The sequence below is a fragment of the Phaseolus vulgaris genome, chromosome 8 (genome assembly GCF_051622355.1).
Source record: "Phaseolus vulgaris cultivar YP4 chromosome 8, ASM5162235v1, whole genome shotgun sequence".
In the NCBI taxonomy this organism is placed as follows: Eukaryota; Viridiplantae; Streptophyta; class Magnoliopsida; order Fabales; family Fabaceae; genus Phaseolus; species Phaseolus vulgaris.
This window is the reverse complement of record NC_143505.1, coordinates 54636421-54654714: the sequence shown is the minus strand read 5'-3', so window position 1 is coordinate 54654714 and position 18294 is coordinate 54636421. Positions and strand designations below refer to the sequence as shown.

The following is an 18294-nucleotide window of genomic DNA, read 5'->3' as shown; positions in this document are numbered from 1 at the left end:
TAATTTTAGGAACAAACTATATGGAAACCTATTATACTAATGAAATGGTTATCTATGAATAAATCTTAAATTAGCCAACTTATCAGCACATTCATTTTCTTCACGAAAAATATGAGTAACCTTAAACCTGATTTTCTCACAGTCATTAAGACAAGTATACCATCGATTACGAAGCATCAACAAAACATTAGTCCTAAAAGAAAACGCAACACAAACCAATGTAGAATCACATTCAAATCAGACATTAGTAAGCCTAATCTTTTGAGCTTCCTCCATAGCATGTATAACTCCATAAAACTCAACAATCATAGTTGTTTGAACTTCAAAACACGCAAAAAAATCACCAATAAACTCCCTTATACTCCCACGAAAAATACATTCACAAGTAGCAAAACTAGGATACCCCTTAACATAAATGTTTTTGAAAAAAAAAATATAATTTAAAAAAATGACGAGACAAACCAAGGTTTTCAACTTGTTATGCTATGACAGGCTAGCCACATCTTGTCCCATTTTTTATGAGCAAATGACGGGTTAAACCAAAACGGGTCAAGTTGGTTAATTTTGACACCTATACATTGTTGTTTAAGTTATGATTTGAGGTTAAAGACTTAAGTGAGCGAGAAATTGAAAAAAAAAAATATTGTAGACTCTTGCTACTTATATAACAAGTGGTTACTCAAAAGTTGAATGGTTTTGTAGGATGTTTTTGAAATATGGTGCAATTACATCACTCAAACAATAATGTGACACTTAAGTATTATGAGAATATGAATGGCTAATTAAGGATGAGTGAATGCTTAAGTGAAAGAGAGATCAAACAATTTGTCTCTCCTTTGAAACTAGTGTCATCTAAGCAACTAGAGGTTGTTATTATGAAAATATTTGATTGACTAGATTATAGGCTTGTGTAAAATATTATGAACAGTGTAATTACATACAAATGTAATTGATGAAAATTATATAATGAATTATTTTTTAATTTTACCAGAGCTTAGGAATTCTTCTCCCAAGCAATCAATTGTTCTTTATTAAGTGAAGATAGGACACTTAAATAGTATCATCTTGGTAACATATGGTCTGAAAAGGTCGATTTTTGTTTATGTTGACTAAAAAGGTTGATCCTTTTTATGTTGCTTGAAAAGACATTCAAAACTCATTAATGCACATTAAAAAGATATTAAAAAATGTGTAATTTGAGCCATGTAACTTAATGCATGACATATCAAAAGTCATGCAAGCGTCGCCCTGCAAATCACCGACATATGAGGAAACTAAAAGAGTCTAAATCAAGATTGTTCATCCTTCAAATTGATCGACTTGCTCCTCTTCACGAATTTTGAGCTGGTGGACTTGTGTGCCTACCTGTGATTACAATAAGATGCGTTCTAGTCAATAACTATTCATTGAAGGTAATAATTAAATTATATAAATTGGATTTTAATATGATCATTTACCTTGGGATGTATCTCTTAATATGATCATTAATTGATATGTATTTTTAGGCATGGGTTGTGATGTTGAAAAGATATGTAAAATAAATAAGACATATCTTGAAATATGTTATTTAATTATTATTACTAAATAAACATGAGTTATTTGTTTGCATCAAACTTTATTGGTTTATGTCCAATTTTATTAGGTTGCACTTGATTTCATTGAATTTTAATATTATTATTTGTATATATTTCGGACATGAGTAGGTACATAGACCCCATCCAGGCTCGAAAACTTAAAAGAGGTGCAAGATGACCAATTTGAGGGATGAACGAGTTTGTAGTTTTAACCCATTTAGGTTTTTCATAGATAATTGTGAAGGTCGGTGTTTGCACGACTCGACTTTGTTAGTCAATATGATGTGACTCATAATTCCTTTTAAAATGTTTTTCAATTTATACCGATGAGGGTTTTTATTAGTAATGATGAATTCTGTCTTTTTTTTAGGCATTTCATCACTTGACGGTTAACATTTTGTCTTTATGTGACATGTAACGTCTTACTTTCTCATGATACATTGTCCTAAATAACAAAAATTCAAATGTACTCCCTAGTCCCCATAGAAGATAGTAGCTTGAGTAATATATGTCTTGACATGAGAGTTTGCGTCCGATGTTCCACTATACTTTTCCAGACTCGACCACTTCAACTTTCGAGGAAGTCCGACCCTCACCTTGTAAGTCGAATAATAACTCTGAGTTATGATTGACGAGTTGGACGAAGACGATGAAAAGATATTCATTTACAACCGATTATCTGATACTTAAGTGAGTAAAAACGTATAAAATTATATAAAGTAAGTAAGATCTTAAAAAATTATAAATATATAAAGGAATATAAGAATTGAGTAAGCACTCTCTTTAATATTAATATATATTTATAAGATTTTTTAGTTTGAGTTGTAGTGTTAAAAAATATGTAAAATAAATAAAATATGTCATGGAATGAATTATTATATATTTCAAATATCAAATACGGGTAGTTACACATTTAAACTTGACACAATTTAAGCACGTTAGAAATACAAACTAACACCAATTTGGTTAAAGATTTCAAAAGTGAAGAGAACCTTAGAAAGGAAAAATGCAAAACTCCATGTCTAAAAAAAACAAAGTAACCAATCAAAACTTCAAGCATTGGCAGTTGTGCAAAATGGATAATAAAGTCATGGATGTTGTGTGAGAGGGGAAGATGTAAGGATGAACTTTAGTGAAATTCACAATAAAGATATAGAAAAAGTGAAAAAGAGAAGTTTAAGAACCAAAAAAAAGGACTATAAAATATTAGAAAGATTTTTTTGTTATAACAGAGAAAACATGTGGTCACAACCATGACGACTAGCTTAAAAAGAGGCAAGTTAAATAAGAAAAAAAGTGAATGAATGAAAAAAACATTTTTGTAATAAGTAGGAATTGAAATAAAGAGAGTGCATAGTCTCAAGAGTAAAAGTTATTTTTTTTTAAACACCATTGAAAGAGAGATGACAATTAGTTACAACATGAAATAAATGATTATGATACAGGCATTATGAATCTTTTATTGTTAAACGTAAATAGTTAAAGGGAAAGTACTTTTATTTTTTCTCATTTTTTATATCTATATTTTCCTTGTAAATTTTATAATGTGACTTTAAAAATATTATTAAAAGTAGAATAGAAAATAGTTTATTTATAATAAACGAGGGATCACATTGTTATAGATATAAATTATATGAGCAAATTAAGTTTTTATCCATTAAGTTGTGTCTAAAATATAAATGATCAAACTTTGTATGCTTCTTTGCTCTTTACTTTTTATCAGTGAAAAAGAGGAAATACTATCTTAATATTTAAAGAAAAGGTAATATAAAAGGTAATTTGTGGTGTGGTGTGGTATGATTAACTATTGTTAGAGATTGTGAATGATTTATGTAACGTAGTTAAGATTATAGAAGAAAAATAATAATGATAATTACGAGGATAAAGTTACATATTATAAATGCAAAAATGTTCTCTTTATTTTTAACTAATAATATATATTAAATAAAGTTAACATTATGTTTTCTACTTTTTTCTGATTTTAGCTTTTTCAAAAACAATGAGTGATTGATTTATTTATTTTTAAATAAGTTATTCACTTTAAGTTATACGTAAGTTAACTAACTACTATATATAATTAACTTCTATGCAGTTTTTGATTTAAAAAAAATCTATGCAGTTTTTTGCTTTTAATAAAATCTATGCAGTTTTTTGCTTTTAATAAAATCTATGCAGTTTTTTGCTTTTAATAAAATCTATGATGTTCAGAACTCCTTGAATAATCCGTACTCTGTTTTTTGGAAATAACAATTCTGAAATAATAATGAACAAGTGAATAATTTGTTATATTTTATGTACTTTTTAACATTAAACGGAGAAGGGAATATTTTTAATTTTGCACATTGATGCCTATCCGAATTTTTTTTATTCTTAATAACAGCATTATATCCACAAGGAATTGCGAACGACAGACTTAAAATGCAAAAAGTTGTTTTTAATGAAAGGATTTAATTTGTTAAGAAAAAGTAACAAAAACTGAGAGAAAAGGGGTCATCTGACACAAGGAATCTCAGCCGTCCACGTCAAGAAATCAGATCATCTAAAGTGGGAGAGTGGGGAAGAGTAGAAACTGTATCCAAGGGTCACCGTAGAGTGACTCATTTTTTTATTTCTTCTTAGTCAGTTCAGAGGAAACAAAGGGAGGTTTTGACGATTCTCTATTCACTGCCACTACTATATAAGTAAGAGTGGTAGGACTGGTAGAATGTTCTAGGGTTAAGCTTGTTGTACTGATTTCTGGTTAGTGAGTAATAAAAACTTTACCACGCGAATTTTGCTTCGTCGTTTGCGTTTACTCTTTGCTTTGCTTGATATACGTCATGATCACATGCTGCATTCTCTGTTTTCGGCGTTTTTCTTCTGTTTATTCTGTTCTCATTGTTTATTTTACGGTTTTTTCTGCGTGTTCTGATTGTTTTAGGGTTTTTTTGTGCAAATAGTTTGGTACTGTTTGCTTCCGTTCGCGTTTTTGTGTTTTGTGCTGTATTTTTGTTCTGCATGTGTTTTAACTTTGATCGTCGTTTTGCGTGTGTTTATTCTGAAGAAAAATGCATTCGTTGACTTTTGACCAGTTTTTGCGTCTGAGGCGTTGCTTTATTTTCCAGAGTTTTTTTTACTATACTCCTTGCATTAGCTGTGTTTTCTTGTAAGCGAAAAACTATATGTGATGTGTATTGGCGGCTTGATTTGGCCGCTACGTTTTTCTTATTTTGCTTTTTAATATTTTCCTAAAATTTTTGAAAGTGAAAACTGCGTTTATGTAATGATGATTCGGATCGTCCACTTATTTTTTGAGCATTTGTGTTCTGAAACCAGATACTTGCTTCAGGGACTGATTCTGATCAGAGATCCCTTGTTTTAATTTTTTAATTTATTTTTTATTTGTATTTCTTAAAAATATTATTAGTTTTAACTTTTACTTCCCCATTCGTGCTTTTGTCGTTGACTGCACTGTTGTGTAGACCTTTCCTTGCATTGCATGTGCTTTTTGAGTACTTTTATCTGTGTAAAATGCATTTTGTTGGTAACTTAATTGCTTTGTTTCTCTGCATTTTGTTTTAGTAATAAATATTACTCTTGCTTGTATGTTTTCCCCTCTTAAATCAATGTTTATTTTGCTGTTCAATTTGCAAAACAGTTATTCCTTTTTTTGTCGCATTAAGTAGGCCATACTATGATGTCTTTGTACTTGACTTGAGTTATGCACATAATCTCAGAAGATTATGCTATTTTTGAATTTATTGTTTAAGTAGGTTTTGTATTGTATAATGTATAATGCATTTGGTTGTCTTGTTTTATCACTCATTTTTTTATTAATAAATATTATTGTACTTGCTTCTCCCTCTTAGATGATGTTTATTTTGGTGTTTTGCAAATTGTTATTGTTGCATGCGTATAATATCTGATGATTTAGTTCATTTGCAAACTCTTGTATATTTTATTTGAATGACTATGTGAATTCCCGACTAATACTAACCCAAGTTTTTTAATCACTTTTTCAATATAGTTGATATTTGACGGTGCTTTTTGGCATGGATTTGGTTATTTCATGTTTGAACTATGCAGGAGATGTCTTCTTTCGAGACAAATGGAACTGAGAATGAGGGTTCTCTGCCTCCCCCACCACCTGCTATCCCATCAGATGTTGTTCCTGTCAAACTGGAGCCTGAAAAGAAAAAGGTTTTGAGGCTTCCAATAGCCAGACGTGGCCTTGCTTCTAAAGGGACGAAGTTGCGACTTCTCACCAATCACTTCAGAGTGAATGTTGGAAACACTGATGGTCACTTTTTTCAGTATAGTGTATGACTTTTGTTTCCTCTGTGTTATTAATTACCAGTATATGTGTATGTGGAATTGTGCATTCATTGTATATGTTTGAGCAGGTATCTCTTTCTTATGAAGATGGACGTCCGGTAGAGGGCAAGGGTGTAGGGAGAAAGGTGCTTGACAGGGTGCAGGAGACATATAATTCTGAATTGAACGGGAAGAATTTTGCTTATGATGGCGAGAAAACGCTTTTTACACTTGGCTCTCTCGCCCGCAACCGGCTTGAGTTTACTGTTGTTCTGGAGGATGTTGTTTCTACTAGCAGGTTCAGACGTTGTGTTTTTTCTATTTTGAATATTGGCTTATATGCCCTTGTTTTTGGTTGTATAACTTTTTGTGTAAATTTCTGTAAACATGTATATATAGAAGTAATGGAAATGTCAGCCCTGATGGAAATGGAGAATTAAGTGAGGGTGACAAGAAGAGAATGAGGCGCCCAAATAGAGCTAAAAGTTTTAAAGTTGAGATAAGTTTTGCTTCAAAGATTCCATTGCAGGCCATTGTCAATGCTCTCCGTGGACAGGATTCTGATAATTATCAAGAAGCTATAAGAGTTCTTGATATCATTCTAAGGCAGCATGCTGCTAAACAGTGGGTGATTTATACCAAATTCTTATTATTCCTTATATATTGTAATTGATTTTCGACAATACTTTGGTGCAACCTTCTTTGTCTGCTCATGTTACATTTTTATTAACAACATTATCTATCTGCAGAGGCTGTTTGCTTGTGCGCCAGTCATTCTTCCATAATGATCCGAAGAATTTTACTGATGTAGGAGGAGGTGTGCTTGGCTGCAGGGGATTCCATTCTAGTTTTCGAACCACACAGAGTGGCTTGTCACTTAATATTGGTACGATCTGTTGGTTGACTTGCTGCATTGTGGTAACTACTGCGGTTGGGGATTTACATTCTTCATAATTGGGCTTTACTCATTCTTTTAAAAATGAATTCCAGATGTCTCAACCACAATGATAGTTACTCCTGGGCCTGTGGTGGACTTCCTCATTTCCAATCAGAATGTAAAAGGTCCATTTAATCTCGACTGGGTTAGGGTAAGCAAATTCTCCAACAATTCTACATTGTATTGTTTCATTTGTTTTTAATTTCAGCAATGCCATTTTGATTTAATTATTTTCAACAGGCCAAGAGGACCCTGAAAAATTTGAGGATTAAAGCAAGTCCATCCAATCAAGAGTATAAAATAACCGGACTTAGTGACAAGCCTTGCAATGAGCAACTGTATTTCTTATCCTTTTTTGTCATTGTTCATTAATTCTCTACATTTTTGTGATTGCTCTTGTTATGGTTATAGTCAGTCACCTGCAAGTTAGGATTTTAATGATTTGGATATATTAGGTTTACATTGAAGAAAAAGGGTGGAGTGGATGGTGATGATACTGAGGAGGTGACTGTGTATGATTATTTTGTTAATCATCGAAACATAGAACTCCGCTACTCGGGTGATCTTCCATGTATTAATGTTGGAAAGCCCAAGCGGCCAACATATTTTCCTCTTGAGGTATACATTGGTGATTTTGTTTTTCTTTAGTCCACAATATGAAATTGATCATTCTCGAATAACTTTCTATCCCACTTATTTGTGCTTAGCTCTGCTCTTTGGTATCCCTTCAACGTTACACGAAAGCTCTATCCACACTCCAAAGGTCCTCATTGGTGGAGAAGTCCAGGCAGAAGCCTCAGGAGAGGATGAGAGTCTTGACAGATGTAAGGCTCTTTGGATATTTTTTTGATCAATTGTTGTATTATAAACATTTACTGGTTGAACTGATGTTACTTCTATAATAACAGGCTTTGAGTCGAAGCAATTATGGTTCTGAACCTATGCTTCGCAATTGTGGTATTTCTATTAGCTCTGGCTTTACTGAAGTTGAAGGTCGGGTTTTACAAGCTCCAAGGGTAAATTTCTTAATGATTTTATAATTTTTCTAGTACTTGGTAATTTTTATCGTGCATTGCCGGTCTTATTTGTGTATTCAATTAGATTACCTAAACATCATTGAAATTTGAAAGAAACACTTCATTCAATCCTGTTTTCAGAAGGATTTTTTTAAATAGTGTTTGTGGAAGATTATTTAAATACTTCCGCGCCTGTTTACCTTCAAAGATTGTCTTTGCAAATTTGCATTCCCCCTTGTCTTGGGATATTCTGTAATTTTTAATGATCACTTTCTTTTGTAGGAATTGTTATATTTTTATATACTTAGATATATCAGTTTTGATTTCCTAGTATTAGTAATTTTTATTTGGCTTTGTCTAAGGCAAATTATAGACTTTGAGTTGTAGCTTCATTTGTTATTGGTGTTCTTGTTGAATTCGAGACTGATAATTCAATTTTTGTTTTCAGTTAAAGTTTGGAAATGGGGAGGACTTCAATCCTAGAAATGGGAGATGGAACTTTAATCAAAAGGTGTTTAATTAACTTCTCATCTAAATTTTTATGTTCTTAGTTAAAGATTATTATTTTTTGTTGACGGTGTTCTTTCTCCAGAAATTAGTTAGGCCAACAAAAATTGAAAAATGGGCTGTGGTTAACTTTTCTGCCCGATGTGATGTACGGGGACTTGTTAGGGATCTCCAAAAGTGCGGTCAAATGAAAGGAATTGTAAGTTCTGCAATTACATGTTGACTTAGAAACATAATAAACTTGCTGACTATTTTTCTTATTTGTGTTTGACAGGCAATCGAACCACCTTTTGATGTATTTGAAGAAGATGGTCGCAATAGACGATCCCCACCTCTTGTTAGAGTGGAGAAAATGCTTGAATTCGTGCAGTCTAAACTTCCTGGGGCTCCGCAATTTCTTCTTTGTCTGCTTCCTGAGAGAAAAAATTCTGATCTTTATGGTTAGTTATTTGATTTATTTTTCACTGTAATTTATTGCCTTTCCTATGAAATAGTTTAGTTTCATTCTTGTTAAATTATTTGAACTTGGTAAGGTCCGTGGAAGAAGAGAAATCTTGCTGATTTTGGAGTTGTTACCCAGTGCATAGCTCCACAAAAGGTCAATGATCAATATTTAACTAATGTTTTATTGAAGATCAATGCTAAGGTATGGTATTACCTTCTCTGGTAATTTATGTTGTATATTTTGTATTTCTTGTTTGTCACCAGGGATTTCTTTGTTTTATTTTATCATTGGTTTTTATTTTGTGTAGCTTGGAGGCTTGAATTCATTGTTAGGCGTTGAACATGCTCCTTCCATCCCCGTTGTTTCCAAAGCTCCCACCATCATTATTGGCATGGATGTGTCTCATGGCTCCCCAGGGCAAACAGATATTCCTTCAATTGCAGCGGTAATTGATTGGTGGTCTTATGTGTTTTTATGAATTGTATTTGTTTGAAAATAATAATCATTGAACATTTCATGCGTGATATTCTTATGTTTAGGTGGTTAGCTCTCGAGAGTGGCCCCTAATATCAAAGTACAGGGCATGTGTCCGTACCCAGTCTCCGAAGGTTGAAATGATTGACAATTTGTTTAAGAAAGTATCTGAAGAGGTGGATGATGGCATAATTAGGTGAACATGAGAATTTTTTTGGAATACTTGATTTCATCTATTTATGACATCTATTTTATGAAAAATCTGGTAATATATATTGACGTCTATAGATAAATAGTCTACAATCATGGCATCTAGAAGTATGTATTTTATCATCTCATTACTCTTTTATTACAGTAGTACTTTTGTCTTAATTTTTCCCAATTAATCTGTTATATTAAACCAGTTGCTGTAAAGGTATTTCTAGCAATATAATTTGAAGTGAATTAGTTTTATCATCATATTCAAAAACAATATTTTGCATCACCGTTTTATCCCGGTCTGTATTATATGGAAATTTAGGAACTTCTATTTTATGTTTGCAGGGAGCTACTACTTGATTTCTATAAAAGTTCTGGGAATAGAAAGCCTGAAAATATAATCATCTTCAGGTTAACATATACATATCCTCTAAATTACTGTGCGTACTTAATTTGTTATTGTGCTTGATTATTAAATATTTCGTGGTAGGTCAATGTTCTGTAAGCTTAAATTATTTCTGAAATTTATTAATTTAATAATTAATTTTAGAATGCTATATATGGAATTAAGGTAGCGGTGCATACCATACCTGCAAACCTTTATTTTGTAATGTTTGATATTAAATTATTTAGTATTATTTGAATATAATATTAAATTATTTAATATTACTTGGTAATATTAAATGTTTAAGACTTTAAAATGTATGCAAAAAATGTGGCTTAAACAAATGTCAAGTACATGTTTTTAATTTAGTTTTTGATGTTATAATTTCTAAATGCATCTGAAAATTTAGGTATTTTTTAGCTGCTGTTAACCCCATACATGTTATCCTCCTGCAGGGCACGATTTTTTTTGCTTATATATACATATTTATTGACTTTTTTTCATCTTCTTCCTAAAGTGACATTATTTAAGTTTTTGTATTTTTGTTATTGTGCTTTATCGGATTGGATTTTGTTCTTGTAACACTAGCTCTTTTTTTTCCTGAATTTAGAGATGGTGTTAGTGAGTCCCAGTTCAATCAAGTTTTAAACATCGAACTTGACCAAATTATTGAGGTGCTTGTTACATGACCTGCTCAAACAATAATTTAACTATAGAATTGTTTTGTATTTTGTGGTTAATATTTATTGTTTTTAAAATTAGGCTTGCAAGTTTTTAGATGCTACTTGGGATCCCAAATTTTTGGTCATTGTTGCTCAAAAAAACCATCATACTAAATTCTTTCAAGCTGGTTCTCCTGACAATGTTCCTCCTGGTAATATTTCTTTGTTTGAAAGTTTTTTAAGATCAGGTAATATTTGTTTGTTTTGTTACTTAATTTTTTTTTTCTTGTTGCAGGAACTGTAATTGATAGCAAAATTTGTCATCCTCGGAACTATGATTTTTACATGTGTGCACATGCTGGAATGATAGTAAGTGGTCGAAGTATTTTGGTGACCCCTTTGTTACTATTTTGACATGGTTTTATATAAGTTTGTGAAGTCTCCCAGGTCTAATTCTGGATTCTTTCCTTATTTTTTTTATGTGTTATTTTGCATGTATTTTTTCTTAGTTTTCATGTTTTTTTTTTTATGGTTTTTATCGCCTCTTGTTATTTTTATATTTTCATTAGTATGGTTTTGTTTTTTGTATATCGGATTGAGATTTATTCTTTGCAAAAAAACTTAGAGGACATCATGTTTGCATATTAATCTTGGTTTATTATAACCACATTGTTCTTCTGTCAGGCTATCCATAAATGATGGTTTTGTGTTACAACTTGGATTAATTTATTTAGTGATTTAAAAAAATTCCTATTCAGGGTACAAGTAGACCCGCACATTATCATGTTTTGTTAGATGAGATTGGGTTTTCAGCCGATGATCTGCAGGAGCTTGTACACTCCTTATCATACGTGTAAGTTATATTATTATTTTTTAAATGGAATATTATTTATTACCTGATATTTAGAATCGTTTGGACATTTCTTGTAAGAATTATTTGCTTTGTGTCGATAGGTATCAGAGGAGCACCACGGCCATATCTGTCGGTAAGTTGTCACAGGAATTTTGTATTCAAGTTACTCGTGTGATTATTTTTGCTGTTATGAATTGGTGAATAATAAGCATATATATATCTGCAGTTGCTCCAATCTGTTATGCTCACTTGGCTGCTACTCAGATGGGTCAGTTTATGAAATTTGAGGAAAGATCGGAGACAGCTTCTAGTCATGGTGGTGCTCACACTGTCCCTCAATTGCCTAGACTGAATGATAATGTCTCTAGCTCAATGTTCTTCTGCTGAGCAAATCGTTATGCAGTTTTAGGAATAGTAATGAAATATAGGTAAAAGAGTTATTCGGGAAGACAGTTGAACGATTAGGTTGTTGAAAGATTATTGCACATGTAAAAGCGTTTTGCCTTTGCATTTACATGTGTTTAATCTTTTATTACTTGTACGTTGTCATGAAGTACTTCCTTCTTTTGATAGTCGTTTGCGTGGATGATTTACTTGTAAGTATGCACTTTTTGTTAATGTGGTTTATAATATCCTATGTTCATATAAAAGCTTGTTTGTGACCTACGTTCTTGCTGCTTGTGATGGATGCTATTTTGAACCTGAACAAGTTTAGTTTCGTCATTTACTTTACTGCATATTCTTTTATTCCTGTTATTAGGTTAATTTTTTAAAACTATTTACCCTGCATAGTCTTCGACATTGGAGAAAATCATAGTCTGGGCTTTAAGATTAAATATTTACAGATTTGGAAGAAATTTGATTGAATTTTTTTAAAGTAATGTGATTATTTTTCAATTGATACAAGTTTATGAAATTGTTAGATTTAACTATTTTATAATGTTTTTGACTTTGACACGCATGATTTTTGTATCTCTAGTTTTTATAGCTGCGGTCATTCTTGCATAACGTCATGATAAAATAATTGTCAACTCAGACGTTGAAATAACTTGATTATTGCTTTTGAAAAAGGCATGACTAATGAAGATTTTATGGAACCTTTGATAGACTTGCATTGCCTTCAAAGTGTAGAAGATCATTATACCAATGAAACTTTGATTAGAAATTGTAAGTGAACATGAGAAGAAAACTCGGGATTTTAGAATTTTTTCCCGCGATGTAAAGTAGGCATACAAAAGAACACTGGTAGAAGGCTGTAATTATTTCATTTCACTTTATTGTTTTAATTACTACTAATAAATATTTTATTATTTAATAATATTTGATAGTTTAAAATTATTAATTTGGAATACTTATTGGTTTCAGTGGAGATTATTCAGTCAAAAATCTCATCAAGATATATTAAATGCTGATAAATATGTTTTTAGATTGATTAAATTTTGACTACAATTACTTTAGTTGATTATTTATATGATATCATTGGCTTTTGTAGATTTTTAAGTATAATCAATAATATTAAATAATTTAAATTAATAATACAAAATGTGAAATAGAATTACATAGATAATATAATATTGTTTATGTGTTTATTATTAATCTATGATACTATTTATATTATATTACTACACTATAATTCCCAATTTTATTAAATTTCAATAAATATAATTATTTAATAAAATGAACCATTTTATTCTATTCATGTGTAATAAATAATGTTTTAATCAATAACTCTTTATTATTAGTGAAATATTTAATAATATTAAGGAATAAAAATGGATTTATTTTTATGCATTTGTACGTATATTTAATAATATTATATAATATAAATTAATATGAGAGAAAATTATATTTACCTCTTTTATATTCGTGTTAGTACTAAAAAAAATCATTAAATAAAAATTAATTTTAGAGATCAAAATAATTAGTTATTATATTGACTAGCACGAAAAAAAAAATCATTAAATAAAAATTAATTTTAGAGATCAAAATAATTAGTTATTATATTGACTAAATTAGAAATTATTGTATAAACTAAAAAATATTGGTATTTAAAATACTTTCTATTATTAATAAAAAATTATAAAATAATTTATAAGTTGGTATTTAAGTATTAGCTATCAAGATTTTAGTTACTAACTTTTTATTATCTAAATTAGTCTCAATTAGTTTAGAAACTATTTTATCATATTTTTTATTAATAATAGAAATTGATCTTGCCGGTGACTTGATTGTTGAAGGTCCCGTCACGTCAAGCTTCTTCTCTAGCAAGCACGTTCCTACCAGCTCCGAGCGTACCTGTGAAAACACCACAAACGGCGCCTCTAGCGGCCGATTGCACTTCGACGCTCAAGTCAGTCTAACAAGAACACCAAAGAACTCTGAACTGAGAATCTCAGTGAGACTCGTGCACTCTCGTGATTCTCTCCTTTCTCTCTCTGTGCGAAAACTAGCCACTTATCAGTATGAAAAACGTACCTTAGAAATGAGTGTGGAACCCCTTTATATACCTTGTCACACCCCTAAGTTATTCGCGTACAAAGTAACTTAGCGTGTTTCATATGTTGGGTGTCTCAAGCAACCTCAAAGTGAGTACCAGGTGCGATTTGGACCAACGCGCATACCAGGTATTCCCTGTCGCGTGAGAGACCACCCCTTCTGCCCACGCACGCCATGGGCTACAGAGCGCCGACCGACTGCCAGCTCCCTCAGACCACTCTTGTGCACGGTACCGAAGGGCGCATGACTTCTCTGACCCCCGACGCCATGCCACACAAGGCTCGGCTGCAACGCTCTCCCCGGGAATCCCCTCTCGTTCCCAGCTTAACTGCGTGTGACACAACGACCGATCAGCCTCGTGGCTCACCTAGACGATGATCGCGCATTCCCTCTAATCACCGATCTCCGCCTGATCGCTCTCTTCAATACGCATCAGCTTCCCTGGCCTACATGTCCTACTAAGAACGGCCCACGTGGCCATCAGTCGCTGACGTCACCCTAAACTGTGACCGACCGGATCAGAAATTATATTAAATATCAGTAATTTTTTAATTTATAAATCATTATCTAATTTAATTAATATAATAATTAATTATTTTTTATCTCTAAATTTAGTTATGTTACTATTTAATTAATATTTTCTTGATAAATGATATTCACATCTTCCTCTAGTTTAAATATATATATTAACTAACTCTCAAGATAAAAGAGTATATGATCTAAAATATAACATCACTTTAATTATAATATGACCAGTTTTCATTTATGAAGAAATATATGAAGACACATACAAGATGAAAGTCCAAGAGCTTGAAAAAAAAATTAAGAAAAAAAATATTTTTGTAAAATTTTAGGTTTCTAGTACATTTTAGTAGGTGTAAGATATTTGGAAGTGGGAATATACAAAAACTTACTTAACTAACATAATGAAAAAATTAAGCAAGTTCATGCACCTAACTAATTAATAAGGAGATTAAATATGTAATGAATGTAACCATCCATTAATAAAAAAGTTGTAACTTTCACTTTATGTCACTTTTATAGTAGTTTTGGGAGTGTATCAAACTACCATAATTTTATTATTGTTTATTGGTTTGTTCTTTAGATTGGTTTTGACCCATTTTTCTACAATAAATAAAAGGGTTCACCTTATATAATTTTCAATCATGTAATTCATTACCCGTATCTTAAGGACAATTATGTGACATGCTATTTTCATTTATTTTTCTGAACTACATTTGTTTTTAATTTTACCCTGTTGTATATTTGCTCTTATTGTAACCCGTAGCTTCCAATTTATTTATAAAACTTGATTTTGTTAATTTAAATTCATAAATTTATCTAATATTAAAAACAGGACTATACAAGATATTGATAAATTTTTATCTTCCAATGAAAAAAACACATCCTAAGAATTTAATTTCCAACAAAGAAAGAGAAATAAAAAGAAGAAAGAAAGAGACATACACAAACAAGAACAAAAGTTAGGTAATGATAGATATTCTATTATATTTTAATATATAATAGTATCATATAAATAATAGTCGAGCACTAATTTTACAAAAACAACAATTTTTTATGATTTAATTTTTTAAATATTGACTTGTTTAATAATTATAAATAGTCAATTTTTTTAGTAAGAAAAGAGTTATAAATAACAATATATAATCCAGTAAATATAGCAGAAAGAAAACTACTATCAATATCAATATGTTCATAAAGTTGAATAGGTTTAAATACTTTTTTTTCCCTTAAAATAATGATTAAAATGATAACAAGTTTCATTTACTTAACAAAATGAAGTTATATAGCAATCAACGTTTAAAATAATTTTAAGTTTTTCTTACACATTAATATCTTAAAATTATAGTTTATTATTACTATTATTAACACTAGCATATATTTTCAAAAATAATAATTTGATTTCATCTCAATCCTCATTATTTTTTATTTCATTCCAATCATATCGATTACCCATGAATCCATTTACAATCACAATATATTGATTTCATTATAGTTTCGGTGTGCTTTGATCTCATTTTCATCTTATTCATAACATATGAATTCGTTGTTTTCACTAAGTATGTCTCTATTAGAGACTAACATCTAATTCATACATAAATAATCATGATAAACTTCAAACATTCAATATTGTGTGTGTATGAGCTCCCTCATCAACTTTTCGCATAGATAAGTGAAATTAGACAATCTCTATTCAACATATACTTTTCATATTTAATGTATCATCAAACAACAACTCATATATTATTCTAAATGTATGACATTAATTTCATACAATTTTCATCCTTCATATATAATTCATATAATTCAATCAAATTTTCATCATTCACGTACAATTCATATAATTCAATCACAAAATATTCAAGAGCATTTTCAATATCAAAAACAACACTTAACTACCAAATTATAAAAATATAATATTTATACATGTTTACACAACATATAATCAAACAATTTCATCAAATAACATACATGTAATAGAAATTAAAACTTTGAACCATGTTTAGTACAAATACAAATCTGCTAACTTATGATATTCTTAAAAGTTAAAGTTATTTTCCTTTATTTAAATTGTTTGTCTTCCAAACAACCTCCCAAAATCTTATCTTTTAAGTCAGGATGAGCTTCAAAATATGGGATGTAGTGAAAGTTATTCACTCATAACATAATCTCAATATGTAATATCACTTTTTTCAATAAATAATCTGACGTGCGAGAAGAGTCTGTCTTTTCATTCAACTTTTTCCGCAACTATAGTGATGACGTGCTGCATTTTACGTTTCTTGCCTGATTCTTCTGCTAATAATTGTCAAATTATACGCAATTATTGTATGCATTTATTGTACATTATTGTACGCAATTATAAACAATTAATTTAATAATGATAGAATCTCATAATTAGCTCATATATTTATGTACATGAAGTTACACAAAAGAGGATAAAAAAATCTTTATTTTTTTTTACCATCTTCTTATGTAATTTTCTTATATGCTCTCAGAGCTTCTCCATTTTTATCCACTAAATAAGAGATGTCTGACAAAAAAGACATCAGTAAATAGTCTGATGGAAACCTGGTACACAACTTCACTACCGAGCAACTTCGTTTATTCAGGTGATGCATTTGCGATTGTATTTGATCCATTTCATGTATAAACGAAAGCACATGTTACGAAACCATTGCATCAAAGAAATTAAGAAAAAAAATGAAATGTTGCGGAACCAATTGCACATACAAAAAATTACAGAACCATTGCATCGATAAAATAATGAATGACAAGAAAACAAGATGAAATGTAACTTACCAAGGCAGAGAAAACAAACTAGAAAACTGTTAACTGAGGAGAAAGCAGTAGAGGAGGCAAAGATGATCTAAAAGCTTTATGTATCTATGATATTTAGTATGAATGAAAATGTTCACTCACTATTAAATATCACTATTAAATATCAGTTACCAATCCTTTATTTTCCCTACCATTGTTCTGAATCCAATTTCTTTAGAAAGGAAATTTGTATCTATCATATTAGTATGTGTATTGTTTTGGATAAAGATGATCTAAAAGCTGACCCTTCCACACTCTTATAGAGTTGTGTAGGGACACTTGAATCGTCAAAACTCTTACCTGCAATGCAAATGAATGTGAGGAAAAATAAAATGTTATTGTACCCAGTTATGGATCGACCGACCGAATGATTAGTAAGACACTCATGTCCACGTGTGCAACTAAGGATGCTAATTGAAGTCAAATCAATCACATCGAAACTTATTATACAATGTTTCTTAGAGTTATTTTGTTATTTTTCATCTTATGTTTTTATAGTCAAATTTTACGTAATTATTGTATACATTTATTGTATGTTATTATAAGATATTGTACGCCAATTATATGCAATTATTTAATTATTTAATAATGATAGAATCTCATGATTAGTGTATCCTTACATCATTAGCTTATAATTTAGAGAGAAATCTTGTATATATTTTGTTTACATGGAGTTATGTAAATACACACAACAAAATAAAATAAAGAAATCTTTATTTTCTTACCATTTTTTTATATGGTATTAAAGCACCGATCTTGGTGTTCTGTTAGCCTCTCCATTTTTATTTGCTAAGAGATCATGTATCACAAAAAATGCATCAAATAATGAGTCTGATGGAAACCTAGTAAAGGTTTCACTGCCTGCCAATCAAATTCAACAATTGGCAAAAACTATTTACTCGCTCGACAATAATGGTAAAAGTGACACGTTTATAAACACATTGCAGTCCTGTTTATCGCATATTCGTATTTGCAATTGAATTCGATAACGTAGACATTTCCTGTTAAGAAAACAAATTAAATGTGTAGAAATGTAACTTACCAACAAACGATATAATACTCCATTTAAAGTAATTTAATTTAAATGTGAAAGTTTTGTAGGAATTGAAGTT

The 18294-nt window shown here is 30.5% G+C and overlaps 1 protein-coding gene across 4 annotated transcripts; it reads left to right on the top strand.

Annotated features, from left to right (window-relative positions):
* Positions 1-4066: 4066 nt before the first annotated feature.
* LOC137824374 (protein argonaute 4) lies at positions 4067-11994 on the top strand. 4 transcript variants are annotated; one of them, XM_068630006.1, is made up of 23 exons: positions 4067-4255; positions 5640-5873; positions 5957-6165; positions 6267-6491; positions 6617-6753; positions 6858-6955; positions 7045-7142; positions 7260-7422; positions 7512-7628; positions 7713-7820; positions 8269-8331; positions 8413-8526; positions 8602-8767; positions 8861-8973; positions 9080-9217; positions 9312-9442; positions 9790-9855; positions 10440-10503; positions 10592-10703; positions 10787-10860; positions 11250-11344; positions 11446-11477; positions 11571-11994. In XM_068630006.1, exons 2-23 carry the CDS (start codon positions 5643-5645, stop codon positions 11729-11731), a joined length of 2715 nt encoding a protein of 904 aa, XP_068486107.1. In that variant the 5' UTR covers positions 4067-4255; positions 5640-5642; the 3' UTR covers positions 11732-11994. The 4 variants fall into 4 exon arrangements, with proteins under 4 accessions (XP_068486107.1, XP_068486110.1, XP_068486106.1 ...); XM_068630009.2 differs by having other exon boundaries at positions 4127-4255; positions 6270-6491; XM_068630005.1 differs by having other exon boundaries at positions 4146-4313.
* Positions 11995-18294: the final 6300 nt, after the last annotated feature.

Coding starts and splice junctions, on each gene's coding strand:
- LOC137824374 (XM_068630006.1), top strand. CDS start 5,643: ATGTCTTCTTTCGAGACAAATGGAACTGAGAATGAGGGTTCTCTGCCT. Junction 6,754..6,857: donor TGGCTTGTCACTTAATATTG/GTACGATCTGTT, acceptor AATGAATTCCAG/ATGTCTCAACCACAATGATA. Junction 6,956..7,044: donor TTAATCTCGACTGGGTTAGG/GTAAGCAAATTC, acceptor TATTTTCAACAG/GCCAAGAGGACCCTGAAAAA.